This window comes from Falco naumanni, chromosome 13, assembly GCF_017639655.2.
Source record: "Falco naumanni isolate bFalNau1 chromosome 13, bFalNau1.pat, whole genome shotgun sequence".
Classification (NCBI taxonomy): Eukaryota; Metazoa; Chordata; class Aves; order Falconiformes; family Falconidae; genus Falco; species Falco naumanni.
The window spans coordinates 20,214,644-20,240,554 of NC_054066.1; the positions used below are offsets into that span (position 1 = coordinate 20,214,644).

General features: G+C 39.0%; 1 protein-coding gene across 1 annotated transcript; it reads left to right on the forward strand.

Moving 5' to 3' along the window:
- Positions 1-2,381: 2,381 nt before the first annotated feature.
- MCCC1 (methylcrotonyl-CoA carboxylase subunit 1) lies at positions 2,382-23,155 on the forward strand. Its single transcript, XM_040612973.1, has 19 exons — positions 2,382-2,483; positions 3,626-3,672; positions 4,697-4,836; positions 5,261-5,356; positions 5,523-5,644; positions 6,636-6,783; positions 7,582-7,703; positions 8,821-8,932; positions 9,258-9,339; positions 10,133-10,260; positions 11,783-11,966; positions 12,456-12,565; positions 13,884-14,100; positions 15,184-15,270; positions 15,800-15,849; positions 18,120-18,257; positions 18,869-18,976; positions 19,968-20,039; positions 21,557-23,155. The coding sequence occupies exons 1-19, from the start codon at positions 2,425-2,427 to the stop codon at positions 21,674-21,676; spliced, it is 2,142 nt and encodes a 713-aa protein (XP_040468907.1). The 5' UTR covers positions 2,382-2,424; the 3' UTR covers positions 21,677-23,155.
- Positions 23,156-25,911: the final 2,756 nt, after the last annotated feature.

A 25,911-nucleotide genomic window follows, 5' to 3' on the forward strand; every position in this document is an offset into this window, starting at 1 on the left:
TACACCTCTTTAGTGGACAAGGTTCCTGGCTTGTTTGTATTAGTTTTGGAAGCCGGGCTGGTAAATACACGCTTGGAAGATGCATTTCAGCTGATGAACTACGATTTACTTGGGGCCTTCTGCATGTTCATCTCCTGTGGGGGCGGCTCTGAAGCAGACCCTCGAAGGATGCTGGGTGTCTCCAAGGTCTCTCTTTCTTGACAAGGTTGAATGGCAGATGGAGGATTGGTGAACCAAGTTCCTTTTAAGGCAAAAAACCCCATCTGTAAGTCACACCACCGACTGTCCCAAAAGCAAAGAAGTTTGGGATTCACTGAAGAAATGCTTTAACATCAGAGTGTGTAGAACAACAAAAGGAGTACTGTTTTAAAGCGTCAGTTTGAGGAGTGATGAGAGAAAGATTCCTATGCAGTTAACCCTTCGCTAGTAAGCTGCCAAGACGCTTGGAGACTGCACTTTCTTTCTCACATCGGTGGCTGCAGCCATGGCGTGCCAGTGATGCAGGGTATGCATGCCTGAAGTTTGTCAGCCACCGCAACGCTCACACTCCTGGGCTTCCATCAGCATCTGGCCTTTCCCAGCTAGCCACAAAACATCACAAAACCTGCACTTCCCTCTTTCTGCAGGTCCTGTTGTCTATGGAGTTGGTAGGCACCAAGTATTTTATTAAATTATAATGTAACTGGCCAGTTCCTTACTTAACTCTTTCTTCAGAGTTTTAAAAAGGAGTAGGTTTCATTCCCCGCATGCACAAACAAAATAAATGGCTGTTGGGAAAAAGGAAAGCGTTCAGTCTGAGTCAGGAGATCTGTGCAGATTACAGACACAGATCTTGCTCTTAAACCTCAGCTTTGCTGGGGCTTTCCTACACCCCAGAAATTTCTGGATAATGTGATTCACAGGTGCAGCCAATGTTTAACCTCATTCATTTTGCCACAAAATGACATTTTTTTCCACCTTCTCAAGGAAAATGAATTAATATTTCAAACAAATTATGATGTTCTACTACCCAGTGCATCACTAGGTTCATCACAGTGCCTCTACGTACACGCACATTAAGCGTATTACTGGTGTCAATGAGAAAACTTATTTTCTGCATTTCAGTTTTACTACTTTGCACTTTCAAATACACACGTGCGGGATCTGGCGATGCCACTGGACTTTGCGAGCCTCAGCAGCCACACTTGTGGGATGCCCGCACCAAGCACAGATTTGCAACGAGTTTGCAGCTACCACTACTCCTGCTGCTCAGGGTGTAACCGCCGCCTCTGGTTTGTGTGTTGTGAGTGTTGCCAGCGCTCAGCGGCGAGCTGCATAGAACGCTGCCGTCTTCTGTTGAGTGACAAATTAAACATGCTGATTTTTATTTTTTTTTTTTAATTTGGGTTTCAAAAGGCGGTTTCTACGCTGTCAGCACATCGTCTTGAACGAAGTGGATGATCTAGGAACGAGGGGAATTTTCAGTTAATAACTGAGTTTAAAGTCCCCTCTTTAGAGGGAGAGCCACCACCCCTGGCAGCGAGGGTCAGGGGCCGCGCTCCGCCCCCCCCCCCCGCAATTTGGAAACAAGCTAGAAATCCGTGTTTTATTGACTAACTGCTACTGATTGAGGGGTTTTTATTTCTGTATATGAGTAATATTGGTATCACGGCCATGTGGCACCCTGCTTTGGAGGTGCTTTATTGCCGCCTGCCAGCGCCACGGTTTCTCTGGACGTTACTGGTAGCCCGGGCTGGGTAAACCGGCGCGACTGGCCTCCCCCCCCCCCCCCCCCCCGCGGCGCCGTGAGCGGCCGGGCCCCGGGGCAGGGGCAGGGCCGGCGGGCGCACCGGGCCCCGCACCGCGGCGGCCGCCAAGCCTGGCGGGCTGAGGCGGCGGCAGGGCCGTGCCCGCGGCCGGCTCCCGGGAGGGGGGTGCCCGGCGCTCCCTCGCCGCCCCCGCTCACGCCGCGGTGTCGGGCCGGCCACCGTGCCCGGGCCCGGCCGTTGCGGTGCCGGAGCGCCCCGCGCCCCTCGCAGCCGCCCGCACGCTTCGTGCCGCTGCCCGGTTGCAGCCCCCGGCGCCGCGCCCGAGGGCACACGGTGAAGCAAGGCAGCAGCCTGCTGCGGCCCGCAGCGCCCCACGTCTCTGCGAGGTTTACTTGACCCGCTGTTTTACTGCCCAGCTTCCCGCTGTCCAAGCCCCGCCGGTGGGCCCGGCTGCGCCCCCACCTCACAGCCCCTGCGCCCCCTCCCCAGAGCGCTCGGCACCGCGCAGCACCCCGCGCCTCGCACCTCCCTCCCGGTGCCCTCCCGCCCCGGCTCGGCTCGGCTCCCGGCGGCTCCGCCCGGCCGCGGCCCGCCTGAGCCCGCCCCCGCCGGGCAGCCACTGGCGGCCGCGCTGCCGCGCACACCCCCCGTCCCGCCGGGCCCCGCGCTCGCCAACATGGCGCTGGTGCTGGCGGCCGCGCGGGGCTGTTGCTGCCTCCGGGCGCTGCGGCGTCAGTGAGTGCGGGGCGGGATGCGGGATGCGGCCCCGGCGGGCGCTGCCGCTGCGCTCCCCGCCCCTTCCCCGCGCTCTGCGGCGGCGGCCGGTAACGGCGGGGGCTGAGGAGCAGCGGTGGTCGCGGCCGGGAGGGAGCCGGCGGCGGCTGTCGGGCCTGGCGGGGGCGGCTTCCCGGAGCCGGGCTGCCCGAGGCGGGAGGGGAGAGGGCCTGCGCCGCGGGAGGAGCGGGGGAGCTGGGCCCGGCCGGCCCCGCTGCTCGGGGCGGGATATACTCGGACCCCGGGCTCCTCTGTAGAAAGAAAACAAACACCCCCACCCCCCCACCCCTTGGCTTTAAGCAGCTGGTGCGGAGCCCGTGGCAGGGGTCGGTGCCCGCAGCTACCGGCAGCTGGGGGGGCTGCGCCGGTTGCCCCCCGGTTACTGATACTGCCTTTTGCTGCTGTGTTTTTGTCTGGTACCGTTTAAGAATTGCTGGACTCGATCCAGGATTCCAGAGTTGATCTATATGTTAATTGGAACAGCCCTGGAGTCTGCTTTTACCGTTCCTCCCAGCCGCTGAGCCTTCGCTATCCCATCTCTTCAGCGTTAAGTCCTTTGAGGTTTAACTTTTCATTGCTGGAATTCTTCGTAGCTCTTCTTCCTTGCTGCCTTTCGTGTTCTTTTCTCTTGCCCCTTTTCTCTCTATAAGCAATTCCTGTCTCCTTTTTAAACTTCTCTTTTTTGGTGGTTGTTAATGTCTCCTTTCCCCAAATACCACCAATTGCCTTCTCCGCAATAAATGCCAGCCGCTGGCTGTTCTGTCCACTAAGAGTGTTGTCTTGTGTTTGGCTTTTATTTGCCTTTTTTTTTTGTTTTTTAATAGGATATGTTGACTATTTCAGTGTTATATTTCAATGCTGCTAAAAAAAGCAAGGGGATAATTTCTGTCGCGTCTAAATGCAAACACAAATGAAAATGCTTGATCTCGTGAAGTCTGTGTAACCTTCCGTGTTGTTCTTGAGTATGTTCTGTGGAAATAGTTGTATCCACAGCTTCAGAGCTGGTTTTAGTGCTGTCTTCTTCTCGCCTGAAAATAAAAGTAGCTCATTTGCCCCTTCTTTTTATACTTTTGTAACATTTCTGTGCGTTTGTGATTGTACAGGCAGTGGAACCAATTACAAAGATTTGTGAAATGGGCCTCAACAACAGGTATGGAATTTAACTTCTTTAGTTACTAGGTTTAACTGCTTTTGTAATGTGGATGGGTTTACAGTTAGTTTTAGACCAGCGGTTGCTGAAAAACTGTAGGGTTTTTAGATAAATATTCAATACTTACACAGTTTATGAAAACAGTAGTCTGTAGGTGACCTAACAGAAGTCATCTTTTAATGTGTAAACAATATTTTGAATAATGTTATCTGTCATATTTAGTTATAGTCAACTTAATGAAAACTATTCATTTTTGTGATGTTTTCCTCTGAGTCCTTTTCTGTTGCAAAGTCTGTGAGAATTGCTTTTTAGGCATAATGGTATTCAAACAATATATGAAGAAAAGTAAAGAGTATTTAGCAACATTATTTAAACTGATCCTGTTGTCATGTTGTCTAAAAATACATGTTCTAGAACTCAGAGATACATATATTATTAGTTACTTTTAAGCTATTTAGCTCTGCTTGTGAGGTCTCTGGCTGTGCTGGTCCTGTGTTTCTACCATGTTGTAAGTGCTCTCGTGACACTTAATAGACGCTTGTAAGTCACTGTTTAAAGAAGAAAACCAACAAAAAATTCATGTCTTGTTATTTCTTTGTGGCTGTGTATCAGTGGGGAGTGGTGCCCTTCAAAGAAAGGTGAGTCAGTTTTGGGGGGCGAGGGGGCAGGGACAGGTGTTAATTGTTTTCTAGTTGATCCAGAACGTACACAGTAAACAGATAAGCATCAAGTTTTATGTTTAAGTGGTATTTTAGGGTTAGAATATATTTCTTGGATTCTAAAAGGAAGAAAAGACTTAAATGAAACTTACTTCTGCATAAGGACTTCTAAGGAAAAAATTCCAAGACTAGCATGGACATGCTTTTGGGTGAAGCATGTGTTTTTTTCATTATTGGAAGAAATGTATAAACACTACAAATGGTGAAAAAGAAAGCTGAATTTTAAAATTGTTTTATTTCCAGGAATTTTTTAAAGGATATATTTCTTTTAAAAATTGTTTGCTGTTCTTCATCTTTTTAAATAGGACGTCACAACATAGAAAAGATTCTTATTGCAAACCGAGGAGAAATTGCCTGCAGAGTGATGCGAACAGCAAAGAAAATGGGTGTGAAGTCTGTAGCAGTTTATAGTGAAGCAGACAGAAATTCCATGCATGTAGCAATGGTGAAGTATATTCATTAAGTTTGTGATTGATGTTCATTCATAACTATTTCTCATTAATAAGTTTAATGTGAAAGTAGATTTGTGTGCTAATGCAGTTCGTTTTCACTTCCGTAGAGCTGCTTCCAAGTTTCCTTTAAATCGATGAAAAGTTTGCCTAGTCTCTGTCTCAGCACCTGACAACTTCAGGGGAAGTGCATTAAAGTTTGGTGCTCTGACTCCAGAGTAGCCACAGAGGGTTGGAGAATGGACTCGATTTTGGGAAGAAAGTTAGAATTTGTTTCACCTTGTTGAGTCTTTCCATGAAGAGAGGCAGCGACTTAAACTGTTGCATGCTAGCAGTCTGATAAGCAATATAATTAGCTCAGAAACTCAGTTAAATTTGCTTTTTATTATCTAATAAACAGTCTATTTTTTCCTGTAACAGGCAGATGAAGCATTTTGCATTGGTCCGGCACCCTCACAGCAAAGTTACTTGGCAATGGAGAAAATAATACAGGTGGCCAGGGTCTCAGCAGCACAGGTAGATAGATCATGACCTTAAATCTTCTGTTACTTCTGTGCTCTTTAGTTCTTTATTTTTGCCCATGGTGTTTCCATTTTGTGTTTCCTTAGCATTCTATTGAAGTTTCAGGGTTTTCTAAGCTAAACTGATATAAAAATAGGCTGGTAACATTATTCTATTTTAGGCTATTCATCCAGGTTATGGTTTCCTCTCAGAAAACACGGAGTTTGCAGAGTTGTGCAAGCAAGAGGGAATCATCTTCATAGGTCCGCCTTCATCTGCTATCAGAGATATGGGTATTAAGAGGTATCTATTTCTGATTTGTTACTTGGTTATGCAATTTACAGTTTGGCAGGGTTAAATTAGTTTACAAATGACCGGTTGCCCCATAATTATTTATTCTGTCCATTTCCGTTGTGTTTTATTTCTATGGTTTTCCTCAAAGGAATAAGCTCCTGGTTTATAGATGTGGGATTCCTATAGACATAGAAACAATCAAGATTGTTCACTTACTAGGATTTTGGTAATTAAATACTGAACTGATTTTAGTTTTCCAGAATTGGGGCATTGCAATCTTACATAGGTAAGGCTTTAGCAGTCAGATTGAATGTCTTGAACGGTGAAAAAGAAACACCTTATCATCAGGTGTTGTCATGGATCATGTAAAACGGGGTGATAAGTTTTGTTCATTAAAGAGGATCTTATTCTTAGTTACTTAAATCAAAGGAATGTTTCCAGGGTATGAAGTATGAATCAAGAATATGGAAATACGGTTGTTACTAATACGTGAACTGTGTAATATTAATTTAAGAGAATTTTTTTAATCACTTCCTAATGTGAGAGTAAACTGCTTCTGTAATGTAACTAGTTTTGCATGCATATTTGAAATTACATTTGTGTGTGTGAGTGTTTTGTGTGTGCTGTGAATCCATCCCTTATGAAGAGTTTTTTCTTTGTACAACTTTAAATATAGTTTTGGCAGGATACGGCGTTATAATTTGAAAATGTTAGGTTTTAGCCTCTATGATGTGGGTCAAAAGATAGGAAAGAACAGTAAGCCTGCAACTAATTACTGCTTTTATGTGGAGGGCTTGGAGAGAAAAAAAGAAATCCCTGTTTGAAGCATTTGGTTAATTACAATCCAATTGTATGTAACCCATTTATGTAAGTAGTCCTGTTGAGGTCACGGGAACTACTTTTATGAGGACAATTAACATTGGGAACATATACAAGTTTGGAGCTTAAAGTAAGAGAAAAATATTACCATCATTCTAAACATAAAACTGTTCTGTCAAAGCACTTCCAAAGCTATAATGTCTGCTGCTGGCGTTCCTGTTGTTGAAGGTTATCATGGAGAAGATCAATCCGATGAGTGTCTAAAGGATCATGCCAAGAGGATAGGTTATCCAGTAATGATTAAAGCTGTTCGCGGAGGTGGAGGAAAGGTAAAGGAGCTAATCTGTTCCTCACGTGGTGTAAAGTTAGCATGTCTCGGTATCTGTCATAGAGTATTCTAAAAGAAATCTGAAAACAAAGAAACTGGCAAACTACTTTTCAGTAAAATTTATTATTAATGTCCAATCTAGCACTATGAAATCTCAGTTCCTTTTGTGGTGCAGTCAGGCACAAGATAAGTAGCTGGTATAATTAGAAGAGTTTTGTTTATTTCAATGGGCCTCCAGTAATTCACGTAAGCAGAAAGGTTGTCCTCTGGATTTGTTTGTGTGAAATTACTCTGTGATAGTTTCTGTGACTGTTTTTGCTAACAGTTTTAAATGTTGCATAAGAAGTGATTAGAAATACTACTTAAGTATTTGGTGTCTAGACACTTTTTAATGTATGGTGAATTCACTGTCTAAATCTGATGTTACTCTGAAATAAATTTCTATAAAAACTATGATAGAGAATTCTAATTATTTCCAAAATAACTGTATTTTTTCTGTAGTGGAATCAAGTTTTCTCTGCCAACCTTGGAAAATTTCTATGATGTTTTAAGAATAAAATTGAATTTCCTACTTATCTTTACCAGTGGAGTTATACCTATTTTTTTACACTTCTTCTGGCACTTCTGGGACATGGTAGAATTATCTTAGTGGAAGTTGATACACCATTTTGCTAAAGTTCTAAGAAAGAAGGGAAAATTTTTATCGTTAAGCTCATTTCTTGCTGTTTTTGTGCAACAAGAGTTTTTATTGTCTACCATATTTTAAGACGTTTAGATGTGTTTTCTTCCTGTGTTTTAGGGCATGAGAATTGCTCACTCAGAAAAGGAGTTTCTGGACCAACTAGAATCAGCTAGGAGAGAAGCAAAGAAGTCTTTCAATGATGATGCAATGCTGATTGAGAAATTTGTGGATAATCCAAGGTGAGAAATAGATGTTGTAATCTAAACACTGTAATGTTTATTCTACTGTTAAGTAAACATAATTGTTTTAGTAGTAGGATGAAAATGGGTCTTGTATGTTTTATTTGCACTATGACAGGTCTTTAGTCAGGATTGTTTATAATGTATTGAATTTCTTGTAGTGACTTTGTTTTGAATGGTAAGAATTAAAATACTGCTGTTTGGGAGACATGACAGTGGCATTTAATAATATTGATATTCCTCCTTGAGTGAGCTTTCTAAACTTAATTTGCATCTAGAAAAAAAAGTAATCGCGTTATAGTTCTTAAACTACAGACCTGAATCGAGCTGACGTGGTGTGTTTGCTGCCCTCAGGTGTCCTAAACTAGTTATTTAATCTTTTCCTATTTTGATATTAGAACAGAAGCCATAGTCTTTAGCTCATGTCTGACATGTGAAACTGAGCTGATTGATTTTTTTATAAAGAACTTCTCACAGAGGTCTGTTTGATACTCTTATACTTTACATCTGTTTTTCTTGAAGCATCACTATAAAGAAAGCATTTTTTCTAAAGAAACTGGTGGCCTACTTATGCTGTCAGATGGGCATGAGAAAAATCTCATTAAATTCCTGGGGATTTTTTTTTGCCAGCATCAGAGGATTATTAGAATAGTGAGAGATTTTTGTTAGTTTTATACATGGAATGGAGTTCTGCCACCTAATAGTTGTCCTTTGAAATAGTGTGTTGAAATAAACAATGTTATTCCTGAGCCAGGGCTGCTGCCTCTTGTGAGTTGCTACAGTATAATAGTGAAGTGGATAAAATAACTAATATAGAGGTAGCAGCCTTTACGTAAGTATCTTGTTTGTGCTATGACCTATGAGGTTTCACTGCAGTAGCTGGCATTTAGAGTGCTAGTTTGTTTAGGAGATTGCGGAAGTCTGGAAGAGTTGAAATCCTGCATAATAACAGTCTCATTTCTACATTTTTGGCTGTTTAAGGGAAGACACTTAAATCTATAAGAAGTCCTACTGAAGCATACAGGACTGTGTACACATTCAAACTCTGTTTGGTGAAGTCAGTCGCAGGATTGGGGTTTTATTGAAATACCTTGAAACATGTATTATTATGGAACAGGCATGTTGAAGTGCAAGTGTTTGGTGACCAGCATGGCAATGCAGTGCATTTGTTTGAAAGAGACTGCAGTGTGCAAAGGAGACATCAGAAGATCATTGAAGAGGCGCCTGGGGTGAGCAGAAAGTTCTTGTAATATTTTTTATGAACAGACGTATTTTTAGAGTAAATGCTAACCCCCATCAAATTTATTCAGCAGGTGGTGATTTATTTGTAATTCTCAATACCTGTTTTAATTTTGCTGCAGAAAATGTTCCAACTGAAAAAATTACTTTCTTTAGGAAAATGATTCTCAGGGAATGATTACGTAGATTTCAAGTGTAACATCAATAAGGATTTCACTACCGTTGCTAAATACGGTAAAATATGAATTCACAGTATGTTTAATATCACCAAAATTCACAATAATTTATAGGGTTTTGTATTACTGTTATTTACAGCCAGGAATTAATTCTGAAGTTCGAAAGAGACTTGGAGAAGCTGCTGTCAAAGCAGCTAAAGCAGTGAATTACGTGGGAGCTGGTAAGTGTGGAGTTATGGCTGCTTAGAGGTATGCTTTTAACTTAATAAGACTTTAAGTCTCAAAGCAAATGGATCTGATTGTTTTAGAGTATGACACACATCCCCCAGATTTTTTGAGGTTTAAGCAAGTAATCACATAGTTGACTTTGATGTAATTACAAATTCAAATCGGCGTACCTGGTCTGAGCTTAAGACCAGTGTCAGCTGAGGAACAGAAAGAAAAGATGTCAGAGCAGGTAATTCTATCAACTAGGTTGTTGTTGGAAAGTGAGCCTTGTGAATGTTAGTAAATTTGAGCAGAGCAAGGGAAAAATAATTTCTCTTTCAGCGTATAAATAATAGTAAAGCCTTTAAAAGAAAAGTACCACTCACTGTCTGTACAAAGTCCACACTATTTCCAAGATGAAAAACAAGCTGCTAAAATAATTTGTGAGTTTTTCTCACTGCTTTCTTGGGATACTTATTTTCCAGAAATAATTACATGCCTTAATACGTATACACAATACTGAAAAGCAGCTTGATGCACTTTTTACAGCTCTAACAAAATGCAGCTCTTGCTGTGAGGAGAATGGCTACTAAACAGCACAGGATGTATACATGTGCAAGGAAACAACCGTTCTGTTTTCAGACCTCAGTTGTGTGACTGTGTTAAGATAACTTGTGTGGAATTTAATGAAATTCAGTGTATCTGATTTAGAAATAGTAGTTTTGTCCAGGCATAAATTAATTGTCTTAGGTGTCCATTCTGAAAAAATCTTGTTTTGGTGAAGTGCCCTTTTATTAAATACTTCAGGAACAGTGGAATTCATTATGGACTCACGACACAATTTTTACTTCATGGAGATGAATACCCGACTGCAAGTAGAGCACCCTGTTACTGAGATGATCACTGGAACAGACTTGGTAGAGTGGCAGCTTAGGGTAAGTGTTAATTGAATCTACATGTAGAGTTCCTCTTCTCGGGTGAATAGTACTCTTCGGCGTTGCCTATGAAAGACCAGATAGGTTTTCAGATCCTATTCAGCTAATAGGGTAGAATTTCCTTTGCTCCAAAGAAACATCTTATATTATTTTACTTGATTATAGAGGATTGTGGAGATGCTTTGAATTCCAACAAACTCATCTTCCAGTTGTGTAGAGAAAAAACATTTTTAAAGTGTATTTAGAGAGATTATAGAGAATGTGGAAAGTGGCGGGAGTAGGGTCCTGATTTTTCGCTTGCCACGCTGAAAATTTTTTAAAACTCTAGTTCAAATGTATCTCTGGCCCAAAAGTCATTCTCAGATCAGGCTGTTGGAGATTCATCACAAAAACACGTCTGATGTTCTACCAGCGTAGTGACATTCTAAAGTAAAGGTCTAGCTGTGTGGACTGGAAACAGGTTATTTCCTCACACACCCAATTTGCAGAGAGATTACTCACATCTTCAAATGATAACAAAAAGGTTTGGACCTTAGGGAACTGGAATGAAAAATGATTCAGGTTAGATAAATCCAAAAGTGAGGATAGCAGCACACATTCAGCTTAAGTAAAGATAGGGTAGGGGAGTGTTTAGTGTAACCAGAAGAACAACTGAAATGGCAAATGCTGATGCAAAAAGGATGAACTTTTGGGTTCCTCATCTGGGAATGAAAATTGAGTGCTGAGTTGGAGCAGGGAACAAACCATACTGGAAGAAAGAGAAAGAGATAGAGTGGAAAAGTGTGGTGGTCTTCACATGTGGCTTAATGAGTCAGTTCTTGGAGAGATTATGTTTGTGAATCTGTATAGTAGTACTTTGAAGACTAAGTTCTATTGTGCTGTCTCTGCTGAAGCCCAGAGTTAGGTGGCAGAAGGCAGAGTATGGAAAATCCCTGACATTTCAAAAGAAGATGAAATGTTACTACAAATTTTTTTTGATAGGAACTTGTATTTTCCCATGTGAATTCCTTTGAGTAATAAAACAATTTTTCCTTCCCCAGTAAACATTCTTAAATTGTTAGAAATCCCCTTTAAGAAATATTTCCGTAAGTGTGCAGGTCCCACAGTATGCAGAAGAATCAACAGCGTATGTTGCTAATCCATTTTATCATCTGCTTTTGGAGCAATTATTCTCTAATAAAATCTTGTCTTAGTTGACCAGGCTTTAATTTAAACATTTAATTATTTTTTGACACAACCAGCAGAAAAATATTAGATTGTTTTTCCGTTATGTTTCAGCTGCGTGGAATACTGGGAGGTCAGTTTACACAGTAATAATTCAAAATCCTTTGACTGGTTACTCCCAGAGAAAAGGAAGGACTAAATTCAGAATTAGCCTTTTATGACCTACCACTTTTTTGTCCTTGTGCTTTTTTTTTTAATGTGCTTTCTAGTTGTTCATGTTTAGAAGAAAAATATTTAATAATTCATACATTGGCAATCCAGAATATTGATCCTGAATTAAAAAAAATATTGTTTTCAGGTGGCAGCAGGAGAGAAGCTTCCCTTAATGCAGGAGGAGATTCTACTCCGGGGCCATGCGTTTGAAGCTAGAATATATGCTGAAGACCCTAATAATAACTTTATGCCAGGGGCTGGGCCGTTGTTGCACTTATCCACCCCACCACCTGATAGTTTCACCAGGATAGAAACTGGAGTCAGACAAGGTAAAACTGAAGGCAGTGGTCTGATGAGAAATATTTAACATCAAAAGCTCTGCTTTGTAAGCATTTCCCTCTCTGGCCTAAACAAGTTTGTCTGACAGGGTGTTGTTACAAAGACTAATCTCTACAGCATTATTCTTCCTTGTGATTGTCTACGTACTTTTGGTCAATTACTGAATATTTTATTTACCTCTTTATTTACCTGTATCCAAATTATTGTCCATTGGATGATGCTGATTATATTCTCATCGCAATTTGTCAATCCTTCGTTCTGATTGCAACAAAGAAAATTGAAGTTGAGTGATGTTACCTCTGCAATAGTCTGCACTGAAGTTGTCCTTGGAATTGAAATGCAAAGGTTCTTAAAGGACATAAAGAAATGTGGCCGTCAATTGTGTCAGACTTGAATGCCATATGGTGTGCAGTACTATGCATTACCAACTTTCAGAAATGCTTGGTTTAGTGTTACAGGATTTTTAAAATATATTTTAGGTGATGAGGTTTCTGTTCATTATGATCCAATGATTGCAAAGCTCGTTGTGTGGGCCGAGGACCGTCAAGCAGCACTGAGAAAGTTGCGATACAGTTTGCATCGATACAATGTAAGTAAAAAGAACTTGGTATGATTTCAGATCTGGAGCTAACTTTATGAACATATTGAGCTAACAAAATATGGGTAAAATACTACAATAAACCAAAAGTGGTTTTCAAGAAGAAGCCTGCATTGCCACTGCCATTTCAGATTCATTATTTGTTTGCAGAAGCTGCATTTTTTCCTAATTTGCAAATTGTTTTCTTTGGTGGAGTCAGTATGTGGGAAGTCCAGCTTTACACATAGATTTTTCTTAAGTTTGTGGTATCTTCAGCTGGATGATGCAGCTGGGACTTTGTAGAAGAGCAAGGCTAAACAACATCGTCAATTTTAATGTGAGCTTTCTCAAAACTGAAGGAATTTGTAGGTGGAATTTGTGTCAGACAATGTTTGCTTGTAATTTCTAACAACTATATTTTAGATTATATGGGTGGTAAAGAAATATGGAGGATTTTTAATATTGTCGGTTCTTTTTAAAAACTGGTCCCTTTTTCCCCTATAAAACCTACACTTATCTATTTTGAAAAGTGGAATTAAGAAGGTTTAACTTGAGGTGAGACTGATATTATTTGTGCAGAATTAATTTACACTTTTAAATCAGCAACATAAAGGTGATTGAGGTACTGCAAATGTTTGGCCTGCTATTATTTTAGCTAAAACTGAAGATTATTGCAAGTGAAAGAGATAAAAGAATTCCCTTAATTTTTTTCAGAACTTTCTTAGTAGTTCTGTCAATAAATGTTGACAGTTGACAGTACAATATAGTTACCAGTTTCACTGATTCCTCTAAAATAATTATTTCTATGTTCATGGTTTTTGCTTAGGTATTTTGCAGTACAGGAAATGGATAGTATTTAATAAGTTTATAGAAGTCATTGTTCCCTTTTGTTACTATTAAAATATCAAATGTGAAATATCTGAAACTATTGTAACTCATTTTTAATAAGAGGCATTTTTCATATTAGGAATGTTTTTTTAGATACTCACAAGCATGATTTTCCAAAACAGTATTTTTTTTTTTTCTAAATTACTTCCCATTACTATTGCTGGAAAACATCCTTTGACTTCACAGTGGACAAAGGTAGCATTTTGAAAACAGTGCTTTTGAGAAAGCTACTCTTGGTTTTGTGTTGTGGTTTTTTGCTTTTCTTTTTAAAAGCAGTGTTTTCATTTGTAATAAACTAGACCAGTTGAATTAATTACATTTTATTGATAAACGTTTTGGTGCTGTCTGAAGAAAGATTCATCTATGCATAAATTGAGCAGAAAGCTGTATATTCATTCATGACTTCATTTCAATTTGGCAATATGCTTCTTTTTCTTTACAGATAGTAGGATTAAGCACTAATATTGATTTCTTACTGAGCCTGTCAGGACACCCACAATTTGAGGCTGGAAACGTGCACACTAATTTCATTCCTCAACACCATGATGAACTATTTCCAACCAAAAAGGCAACCCCGCCTGAAGTTATGTGTCAGGCAGCTCTAGGACTCATACTGAAAGAGAAGATGCAAACAGATGCTTTTAGAGATCAGTCAGATGGTAAGGATCGTTCTTTTGTGTTGTTTTATTTGTGACTGGATGAGACAGTGCTGCGAGCTCATGTGCAATTATTTAGCTTGTATGCTCCCTTTTTGCTTTGTGCCTGTTCAGGGTTCTGCATTCTGGCATCTCTGTCAGATATTTACACGCAGAGCAGACTGTAACTTTTGTTAAGGGATAGATACTGAATATATCACCACTGTAATGTACAGGCTGCTCCCCGCAGCACTGCAGACAGCACTATCTGAATGACCTTGGCGTTTGTAATTGGTGTCACTGTGTACTCTGCCCTTTACAAGCATGAACAGGGGAGTATGTGCCACTATTATTCCTACAGTTGGCCCAAGGTCTTCAGAGATAAAATGGACTCTGCTAGGGCTGGGAGAGGCAGTAGGGTTTAACGGAATGAACAGGACTCCAGGAGGTGAGCGTTCTTGAGTTCAGCACTGTTAATGGCTATACCACTGGGGCATGTGATTACTGTTAACAAAAACTTCATATAAATCTAATACATGCTGCCAACAACCTCATTAATTTTCTTTCCTTCTCCACTTAACTATCCTGGAAACATTGGAGAGTGGGATTGGAAAGGTTTCCATACACTAGTCCCTTGCTTCAAGAGATGATAAACTAATCGGGCAGCATCTGAGAGCTGTATATGTGATCCATTCTCAAAAACACCAAGGGAAAGAAAAACCTTCAGTCTTCCCCAGCAATTTGCTGCCACATTTGACTACTCTTAGAGTTGAAACCTTCACCTAAAGGTCCATCTGTGCTGTGTTGCAGTTGAATTCTCATCCTTTCTTGTCCTGTTCAAGGATGTGTTCATTGAGAACAGTTAACACTCTTAGTAAGTGCTGTTGGTACTGCCAGGTTTTCACGTTACACGGCATGTTTATTCAGTGTTGAAGCTTGAGGAGGGATTGTCACTATTACAGTGGCTCCCCAATCTTTTATGTGTGATATAATTATAGATGTATGATGGTAGTAATAATAGGACAGTGATTTTATGGTGTAAGTTCTAAGCATTGTGTTTTGCCAAAGTAGAATGAAAGTAATGTTTCTGTGTATTTTGTGTTCTAGATAAATTCTCACCATTTGCATCCAGTACTGGTAGAAGAATAAATATATGTTATACTAGAAAACTGTCTCTGCTGGATGGGGAAAACGGTAAGTTGATAAAGAAGTGCGTGGAGGGAGAGGACGTACTTTATGGATAACATTATTTTAACTGGTGCTTGAAGATTCAGGCTAAGAAATGGCAAATAGAAGCAGTATGAGTTTTATGAAATTTAAGCTGAGAGTTCACAGAATTGCATGCTTAATCCGCACTGTTAGATCTTGAGGAGATATAAACCAAATTCAAATGGCACTATTAATGTTCATAATTTAAATGAGTAAGGTTGAGATTTTAAAAAGAGCTGACTGCCATTGAGTTTTTTTACTTCATTTTGTCCTCAGCACTGAAATCTGTATTTCAGGGCATAATTTCAGGTGTTCATCTTTGAAGAAAATTTTCTAGAATTCAGTATGAAATCTGCAGTGTGTACTGAGCTAATCTGAAAATACTTGTTCTTTTCTTAGTATTAGTAGGTGTCTTTTTGTCAAGAATGCTAGACTAAATATTGTTTTTATGTCATTGTTTCTAGATCCTATAATTAAATATACTCACATGTATGTATTTTGTTTTATTGAACAGTTGTGGATATAGCTGTAAGTTACAATCAAGGAGGGTCATACAACATGCAGGTACAAGTCCAATTTTTTTAGATATTTCATTAGATAAAAGAAGACTCAGTTTCTTGTAGACTTTTCTTAGTATTAACTGTTACTGAAGTTGCTTGGTAATTACTGATATGGGATTCTACTTCTGGTTTGCTTGTAGCTGTTGTAGACTATTATTTTGGCCTGAAATTATCTGTGCTAGATGCTGGATTGGCATGGAAGAGCTACGAAAATGTTTCTGAAAATAAGGCTAAGAAAAGCATTTGTTTTCCCAGTATTTAAAGATCTTAGTCTTTATTTTCCCTTTCCTTAAATTTGTCTTTCTAAAACATTAGAAATTAGATTTAAATCTGCATTTAAAAAGACTTTCTTTCCACAGGACTTCTGCTTTATTCTGTGCATGAGATGGATCTCCTGTGGGATAAATAAAAGCTTTCTAGAGCATTATCTGTAAGATAACACTTTTTTTATTTTGAAGATGGAAATTGGAAAGTGATTACCAAATGAAATGAGAAATGATGGAAGCAGTAAATTTGGTTAAAAAACTGAATGATGCCCCATAGAATTGGCTTCTTTCTCTGTCTGTGCTATAGAGGTCCTATAGGGCACAACTAAAGATGCCTTTAACATTAGGTATTTTTGGGTGTGCATATGTGATTGTTTCCAGTTGTGTGGCTTATGAGGGTTGTATTTTGCCGAGTGCATCACCTGGAGTCAAATGGGGTTTTTCTCAATATTGGCACCCAGGATGATTGCATGCCCAAGAATGCAGTCTCTCTGTGGGCCAGCTTGTTATTTCCAATATTCAGAGAAGGGGAATTATGAGAATAAGTCAGTATTTATGGGCTGCTTAGACTGTGTAGAGATGAACGTACTAAAAAAAATAGTGAGAAAATTGTTGTGCTTTCATGTGTATAATGACATGTTGGGTAACTCAAACCCTTATTGCTGCTGATATGAATACTGAGATAGCCCTCATCCCTCAAGTAGTACCCAGGTTATTTTGAGTGTATTGATTACATATGTAATGCAGGAGAGCTTTTATACTTTATCTCGTATAAGTAATACCAGCAAAAAATAAAAAGAGGCTGGAAGGACCATAGAAGCCTTTTGGGGAGGGGAAGTGCAACTGTTGGGGAATGTAGACTCTCGGGGAAGAAGGAAGAATGGGGGTTGAGATGGAAATGGAGAGAACCTGGAGATAAGGGATGGAGAAGCAGAATCAGGAGCTGGTTATGAGAAGGACAGTGCCTCTGGAGTGCTGCAAAACCTGTCCTGAGGCCAATCAACTAGAGCAGGTTGTTGGGCCGTGGAACTGACAAGCACTGACAGTGCTGCCCAGGGTGTTGCCCTAATTTGTGTCCCTGCTCTGGATACTGATGAAGCAAACAATTTTTTTCCCCCGAGGAATTGGATCAATAGTATCCTTTCAATGCATGTTATAAGGTCTTTCATTCAACAGAAAAATAGTATGCAACTATGTAAATGAAAACTAAATTTTATCTTTACTTGCAACATCCTGAAAGACCAGCAAGTCTCTGATTATTTGCTCGGTGATAGACTTAGAACTAAAAATACCAGTTAAATGTAATGCACTTATATTCATATTCTTACTGTCTTTGTATTCTGAAGTTGTGGCAGAGGTGCAGTTTCCATTGATGAAGATGAAAGGGCTACCTACAAATAAAGGACCCTTCCATTTGGTCTGTCTTTTGCAGTTTTGGTGTCTAATTGACACTGTTTCCATCACTGTTCTCCTCCACTCCTTTGTAGGTTTACTGACTATATTGTAGTTTTTGTATTATAAGCTTCCAAGACTGAGGAAGATACCTGTCTTTTGGAAGGCACTCTGGAATCTTATTATGTCAGCTGAATAGTATGGATTTTTCAGTTTGAAGAAGATGCTAGGACAAATTAAAAATACTGGATTCTAATAGCATCGCTAAACTGAATATTCTGATTTTTTTCTTTGCCTTTTTCCTGAGAAATAGTATACCTTTGTACTTTGCTGAGTGCTATTGCATAGTTTATAATAAACAATTGTCCTGGGAGAGCATATTAGCTAATCTTCTGGGCTGATTGCATTGGATACAGAATACAGTCTGTTACCTGAAAAGTTAAGGAAACATAAGATTTAAAAAGTTTTGGTGTTTTTTTTTTTTTGTTTTTTTTTTTAAGTTCCAGAATTATCTGTGAAGAATCCCAGGTTATGAGTGTATTCTACAAATACTAACTTCTGGTTTATTGTTGATGAAAGGTTAGCCTTTATCCTTATAAAAGCATTTAACTTTCAGATTCAAGATAAAACATTCCTGATTTCTGGAGAGATCGTGAATGAAGATGATACAGTTTACTTGAGGTCTTCAGTGAATGGAACAGTGTGTAAGTCCAGATTGGTCATTTTGGACAACACCATTTATCTCTTCTTTCCGGTAAAGTTCCTTTCTTTCTTATCACAAGTATAATATTTCAGAGTTTTATCCATGTAATTGAACAATAGAAATGGCAAGAGAATATGAGAGAGAATCATAATTTCAAGCTCTTTACTGTGAGGGTGGTGAGGCACTGGCACAGGTTGCCCAGAGCAGCTGTGGATGCCCCATCCTTGGCAGCGTTCAGGGCCAGGCTGGATGGGGCTTTGAGCAACCTGGTCTAGTGGAAGGTGTCCCTGCCCATGGCGGGGGGGCTGGAACTGGATGGTCTTTAAGTTCCCTTCCAACCCAAACCATTCTGTGCTGCTTGTTTTGATACTTGTTGAATTTTTAGCTATAATTGTAAGTTAGTTGCTTATGGTCAGTGAGTGAGAAAAATAATTACCTTTAGAAGATAAAATACAGTTAGGTGAATCAGAGGACTTTTTTAAGGACACTGGCAAAGTAATAAGCATGCTGACAATCCTTTTGCTGCCCTGACCCCAGTAGTCTGCCACCCTAAACAGCTGACTGGTTTGCCTAAAGCTGGATCTGTTCTTTTCTTGTATGTCAGCATGTGCACTAGTGGCATTACTTTGTTAACTCGCATGTCATTGATTTTATTTCTGCAGGAAGGTAGTGCTCAGGTCGGCCTTCCTGTACCCAAGTACTTATCTGCAGTGAGTTCAGTGGGAATGCAAAGTGGTGCTGTAGCACCCATGACAGGCACAGTTGAAAAGGTAATTATAATAATACAGGTAGGAAATTAATTCTCCAATATATATCCAAGTCCACTCTTCCAGAAACGGTGCTTGCTTCTGTACTGCCAGGAAAGAATCAGGGCCAGAAATGCCAGTGCTCTGTGACTTCTCCCAGTTGAAAAACGCCCTGTTTATTCTGAGTTTTCAGCATCCACCCAAGTTTTTCAGGCTTCTAGTCTTCTAGAGCTATGGAAGATCTGAGTATTTAACTACTGCTTCAATAATTTTTTCTTCATCTTAATTACTTTTTAAGTTGAAGTTCCCTGAAATGTTACAAGCTGTTTGGTCGGTTTCATTTAACCGAGAGATGCAAGATGCACTTGCAAAAAAAGAAATACTCAGAAATGCCTATTTTGTTAAGCTGTGTGTTTTGCTGCTTCTGGTTGTATTTTTTTTTTCTTTAGCTCAGCAAGTGTTGTGTATTCCTCTGTACAGTGACAAAGTTTTGATAGAAGAGATTTCCAGGAGCATTCAACAGAAGGATTCTGCTAGCAATAAAAAGGCACGAACCTTTCAGAGGGCGGAGTACATTTAATGTGGATCTCTTGCATACTGAGTGAATACCCTAAATCAGTTACTGCAGAAGAAACTAGGTGGCTCCTGCAGTCTTCTTTCTGGATTTTGTTTTAAAAACTTCAGGGACTGGCTACAGAAGAAGTTCTGCACTTTAGCAAAATAGAAGCTTTTAAGCCCAGAAAGGGTACATTGTCTCTTGTGTTTCTTTGATACGCAGATGGCTTCCTGGTTGTCCTGTTAGCTGTTCCTGAACCTTTCTCTCTTCTGTAGCCCCTAACTTTCCTTGAGTATTATCTAGAGAACCCAGACACCCAATTCAACAATAACAAAGAAATTATGAGGCTGTTTTGTAAACAACAATCACTGAGTGGATTGTGCTAGCCAAGATCCAGCTAATGATTTTTAATGGTACAGACGTGCATGATTAATTTGTCAATTTTCTCTTGAATTGTAGGTGTTCGTGAAAGCAGGGGATAAGGTTCAGATTGGAGACCCTCTAATGGTTATGATAGCTATGAAAATGGAGGTAAGTGACATATAAAAGGTTTTCATTACTGAGAAAATAAGCATCTGGCCAGAATTTAATCAGTGTTGGTTGCATTATTAAAGTCTGGTGCAGTGTAGCTTGCAGATGTCAGTATCACTTCATATGCTGCAAAACAAGTGTCATTTCTGACTAGATTTTAGAGGATTATATATGCTGTTACTTTATTAACAAATGATGATTATATAATCCGTGCTATTCTGCAGCTGTTTTAACATTAATTTGGTTAGCTTTGTCAATCCTTCTCTCTCCTCCTTTCACTTTTCTAGCAGAAGACTGTCTAGGTGTGTCTCTTGTTCACACTGTTTGCGATATAAGCATCTGTACTGTCTGCAGTTACTTAATTGAGAAATTCAGCTAATGGTGACTTTGTAACTATGCCCAGGATTTTACTTTGTTTATAATCATTTTTAGTATTTACTTGGAAGTTTTACCAAGAGTATGCTAAAGATTCTTTGTAATTGCCCACACGGCATTCAGTGGACTAGCATTTTGCCCATTATGTCTTGTCATATTGCTTGATGATGGCTCAGATTGCTTGAATTATAGTTTTTGTGGCCTGGACTGGTTTGGTTTGGCTATTATTTTAAACTTCAGTTTGCGGTAGCAGAATTAACATTGTTGAGAAAATTTGCCTTTCCCTTATCATGCCCTTTTATAAGTGACACTAAAATTACATTAAATACAACTGCACTAAGGAAAATTGACACCCAAAATTATTTGCAATTAGACGCTAAATGTTTGCGCCTCTCCAGCTGGTATCTCAAGACTGCTGTTATCTGAGCTGTTCTCTTTTTTTGCAGTGCTATTGAAATACAAAATCTAAAATTTAAAAAGCAAATTATGCTTAAAATGAATCCTTGCTTAGATGTGAGGATTTAGTATCTGGCATTACATATTTTGATATTAGACTAATCTTATGTAGAAAACTACAAAGAACCAAAACTTCAATGGCAAACTAACCTGATACAGTAACAAGTAGACCAGTGTGGGGATTGCTATATAAACATGCTGTTCCTTTACTGGCACTAGTAGCTGCATTTGTATTTCATATGGATTTTGCAAAATAGCTGCTCAATAAAGATGCCTCCTGGCCAGCAAGCAAAATTACATTTAGTAAATCTACTGATTCCTCTTAAGGGAACAAATCTACTATATGATTAACATTTTGGACTAAAAATTTTTATTTCTGCCTGGTGTTTATTATAGTAACAAAAAGTATTAGTGAAGTAAAACAACATTCAGCTGTTCATACTTCAAAATGTAACATTATATAGCATTTTTGTCCCCAGTATTCTTACCAGAATAAATAACGATGACAAAATAAAACTTAAAAAAGGACTACAATAACATTTTAATAAGAAGGTTTCAAATAAATCTACATGTCAGAGGAAGTAATTGTGTTCTGTTCTAATTGCACCAAAGAGTAATATTAGCGTTTGCTGGTGGGGGGTGGGGAAGGTACTCTGCTGGTTCACTATCGATCTTTTTCTGTGCAGCATACCATAAGGGCTCCAAAGGCAGGAGTGATAAAAAAGGTTAATTTCCAAGAAGGTGGCCAGGCCAATAGACACGCTCCGCTAGTTGAATTCGTGGATGAAGAGGCCGAGTCAAAATAAAATTCAAGGAAAGGTGCATTTTATTTTTTCTGCTTTGCTGATTTTTCTCTCAGGAGATTTCTTCATGTTTTCAGCGAACTGTTTTGTATAATAGATTGGGGAATTGGTTTCCTCTGCACTTCCTGCATAGTTCCACTGTAAACTATGCTGACATTACTGAAATTTGGATATCACTATACTGTAATAGTATACATACAACTCGTGGACCTATGTGATTGTTGTTTGGTGGTTGTGAAATGGAATGGAAAAAGAAGTGGAACTTTTTTTTCCATGCCATTGGGATGGAAAAAGGATGGGAGAGCATAGCAAGGACTGTATGTTATAACCAGCTAGGGTTCTTCTGCCTACTTTTTCATTCACAGCTGCCTTTGAGAGCATTGGTTTGAAGGAAATCGGAAAGGTGACACTGGTTTTATGAGAGCATTTCTCTGGCAAAATTCTGTTTGTGGCTTATGTTTTTCCCTGAATAGGGAATTCAGGAATGTTTCTTAGCCCTGTATCCCTCTCCGTCATTTTTGCTCATTTACCTCATTGAGTAGTGAATAATTTGCATTTCAAAAATTATTTTAATGTGTCTTGAAATATCTGATACAAAGCATTTTTCAAATACATATTAACATATTAGCATTTGCTACACTAATCAACGCTGGAACCTAACTGCTTTCCAAAAATATCATTTGATCTTTAAACATGAAGTAGCAGCACAGAGAGCTTATGATGATAAGCTTATTTAATACCTAGAAAGTGTGCCAAAATAAAATACTTCAAAATCCTTATTACATTTCCCATATCGTTCATATTCTAGTATATTACTTACTGGCTACCACAGTCTTTGTAACAACCTGAAATATTACTAAGAATAGTTAGGTTTTTTGTATCTGCAGTGTTGCAGAAGAGAAAATTGGTAGGTTTTTTGATACACAAAGAAAATATTTCTCAGATGCAGCATACTTGATCATTTGCCATAAATTATTTTAACTTGTTTAAAAAGCACCTAGGAGAAACAGGAAAAGGGAAAGAAAAACTACCTTTTAATTGTTGCAAACTTGCAAAATCTTTTTACCTTTTAGTTAAGGTGAAGTTCTGCTTGCCCTATGAACTTTCGATATACTCATTTAAAATGACAGTATGGTTTATACTGCAGAAAGGAGCAAAGACAGATGCTGCAGTGAACCCTAACTTGTAGTTACATCTGTGCAAATGGATCCGTATACTTATTCTGAATCAATATACAATGTCACGGGGAATTCTCTGATCTGATTCTGTAACTGTGCAGCTTTGCCTGCAATGCAGACAAAAATTGTAAAGAAGTAATGGCTCCGGATGGTGTATATGTTAAAAGCATACAGTAATATTTTTCAATTTTCCTTGTAATCCAATGGCCACCTAACAAAAGATCACACTCCTGTGATCATCTTACAGAATATTGTCACAGTGATTTTTATTTACTGCCAAATAAAACTTAAGCTGAACTTTGAATGTTTGTTTTAGTTTTTCTCCATTTTGTTCTTTCCTTGGTTGCTTGCATTTATACATCGGAGGGTTTTAAGCAGCTGTTTATGTATCATCACCCGATATCTGACAGACCGCAATCTGCAGATCACTTTCAGGAGGCAGCAATCCAGACAGTTGTGATGGGTTTCACTGCAGGTAAGTTTCAGGACTTGTATTACCTAAAAATTGAATCTACATGTAGGAACATGAACTGAGACCTGAATGGATGCTGCAGCTCGTTATTTATTTTTTTTTCTTTCCATGTGAGATTGCTACATTTCTAGACATACTTTGCTACACTGAATCTGTAGCAAAACATCAAAACTCACAGCATGAGGTTCTCTGTCCACTAAGTCTGTGCTGCTTGCTTCATCCAGTCAGTGAAACCAGATGTGTTCCTCGGACGCTGTCTTCCCTTAGGAATGAAAGCAGACAAATAATTTTACCAGTTTTAATTTTCCCTCACTTCTGGAAATTAGCGGTCAGGGTTTTTTTGCTGTAGGTTTCCACTGAGATTGATTTTTCAAGTAGTGATGGTTTTGTTTATTTCAGAATAAAATCTCTTGCAGAAGTTGCTGTCAGAATTTGTGCACTTGAAATGTTTTGCTGCCGCGTGATTTAATTGAACTTAGAGATGCACAAAGGATTACTAATGGTAGGTTGTTCCTGTAACCCAGAATTTTAATTTACAGAATATTCAGAAATTTTCCATTTTGTTACAAATAAATCCTTGTGTTAGAAATGTGAACTGATAAAAGCTATATGAACAGTCAATGGCAATGGATTAAGGTCTGAACTTACAACTTTTACAGAAGGTATGTTCTCAACAGATACTTTAACTGCTTGTACAGTTCTGTTCAAAATTATTTTTACACATTAATGCTTCATAGGTAAATATCACTTAGTATATGATTATATATCACATACTAACTATATATCAGTTTATCTCTGCCAGTTATTCACTATCAATATACCTTTTCAAATAGTGCTGTAGTTCTGATATAATCATAGATATTATAGAAACAGTCTGTTTCTATAGCTTATTTCTGTAGCTTATACCCACTGAAGATCTGTGGCATGGAACCTGAACTCATGTCGAATTGGTGATTGGGACACAGGGAGTGGAAAGCCAGGACTGTGTTCTTACTTCAGCCACTTACTGTGACTTCAGGCAAGTCACTTCACAGATATTTGCCTGTGTTTCCTTATTTAATGAGGTTTATGGTAATCAAAATGCTGCAAAATTTGTGGACAGTGATTCATAAATAATTATTTCCCATGTTTGCCAGTAAAATTGTAGTTTCGTACGTAGACTATTTTTACATGTAAGGTTATTTTTCTTACCTTTTATACAGTAAATATGTATCCCAATGAATTGTAAAAGTTTCCAATGTGTATTAAATCCTTTATTATAGTGGTTACTATCTAGTTACCAGAAAATCCTAGGTTCTAACCTCATGATTATTAAAAAATTAATACTCAAGTGTTAAAACTTGGTCGGGGGGGGGGGGGGGGGGAGTTGATCTGAGTACACTCCTCTTTCCATTAAAGCAAGTATCTATCTTAAAGGGCATATCAGCCAGTGCACTTACCATAGGTATATTAATTTCTGTTGATTATTATTCTTTTCAGTCAGATCAGGAATTATTTGGCTGCACTCTTACCTGTTCTATTTGTAAAAAGCTCAACAGTGCTGTGTAGAATGTGTTTACTGAACAGTCAATGGCAATGGATTAAGGTCTGAACAGCTTTTACAGAAGGTATGTTCTCAACAGACACTTTAACTGCTTGTACAGTTCTGTTCAAAATTATTTTTATACATAAATGCTTCATAGGTAAATATCACTTAGTATGTGATTATGTATCACATACTAACTATATATCAGTTTATGATACAGGGGCATAGCCTTCCGCATCAGAAAGTAATATTGCAGAAATCTATAATTGAAACCTTGGCATTTATTTTTATGTGGACTCATTGTATTTCTTGAAAGAAGACAGCCTGGGTTCTGAAAGCAATACAATATATTTTATGAGACATTTACTGTTAGCTTAAAACCTGTTGATTTATATGATGAATCTATGTTAAAATAAACATGGACGTTCCAGATGAATACCCCATATTTTTTATTATAGCAGTGACAAGCAAGTAAAACACATGTCTAGAGTCCTACTGGGTTTTGAAATTAAAGTGGTAGCTGGATTTTAGCTTTAATCTGTTTTCTGTATAAACAGTTCTGGTGCCAAAAAGTTGCTTTTGAAATGGTAATTGGTCTCTGCGAATGGCAGCCAATCCACTCAAAAAGTAGGGAAAGTGGGAGATGTTAACATACTAAAGCCAGCAAAGTTCCAGAGTGGTGAAAAAGACAGCTGCTGAGAGCTGCATCCCTCTTTTGCCTCTCTGAAAGGGAAAAAGAGATGTCTTATTCTGGGCTGAACTGTTGTGCTTACTCAGCCTGCACTGGCACACACAGAAACACTCAGTACTGGTACGATAACTGCAGCCAAAGAGCCCATACATGTTCAGGGTCCTCTGCTCAGCATCCCATAAGACATAGCTCCTGATCTATAGAATTATAAAATGAGATAAAATATGACCAGAACTGTCATACACAGATGAGGGTAGTGCACGTTTTCCTTGAAGTTTGCCCCCCCGTATATGTTGATAGCTAGTCATGGGCATGGAGGTTACAATTTGCCACAATATCAAAAAAATAATATTGGCTTGGTTGTGTAGATGC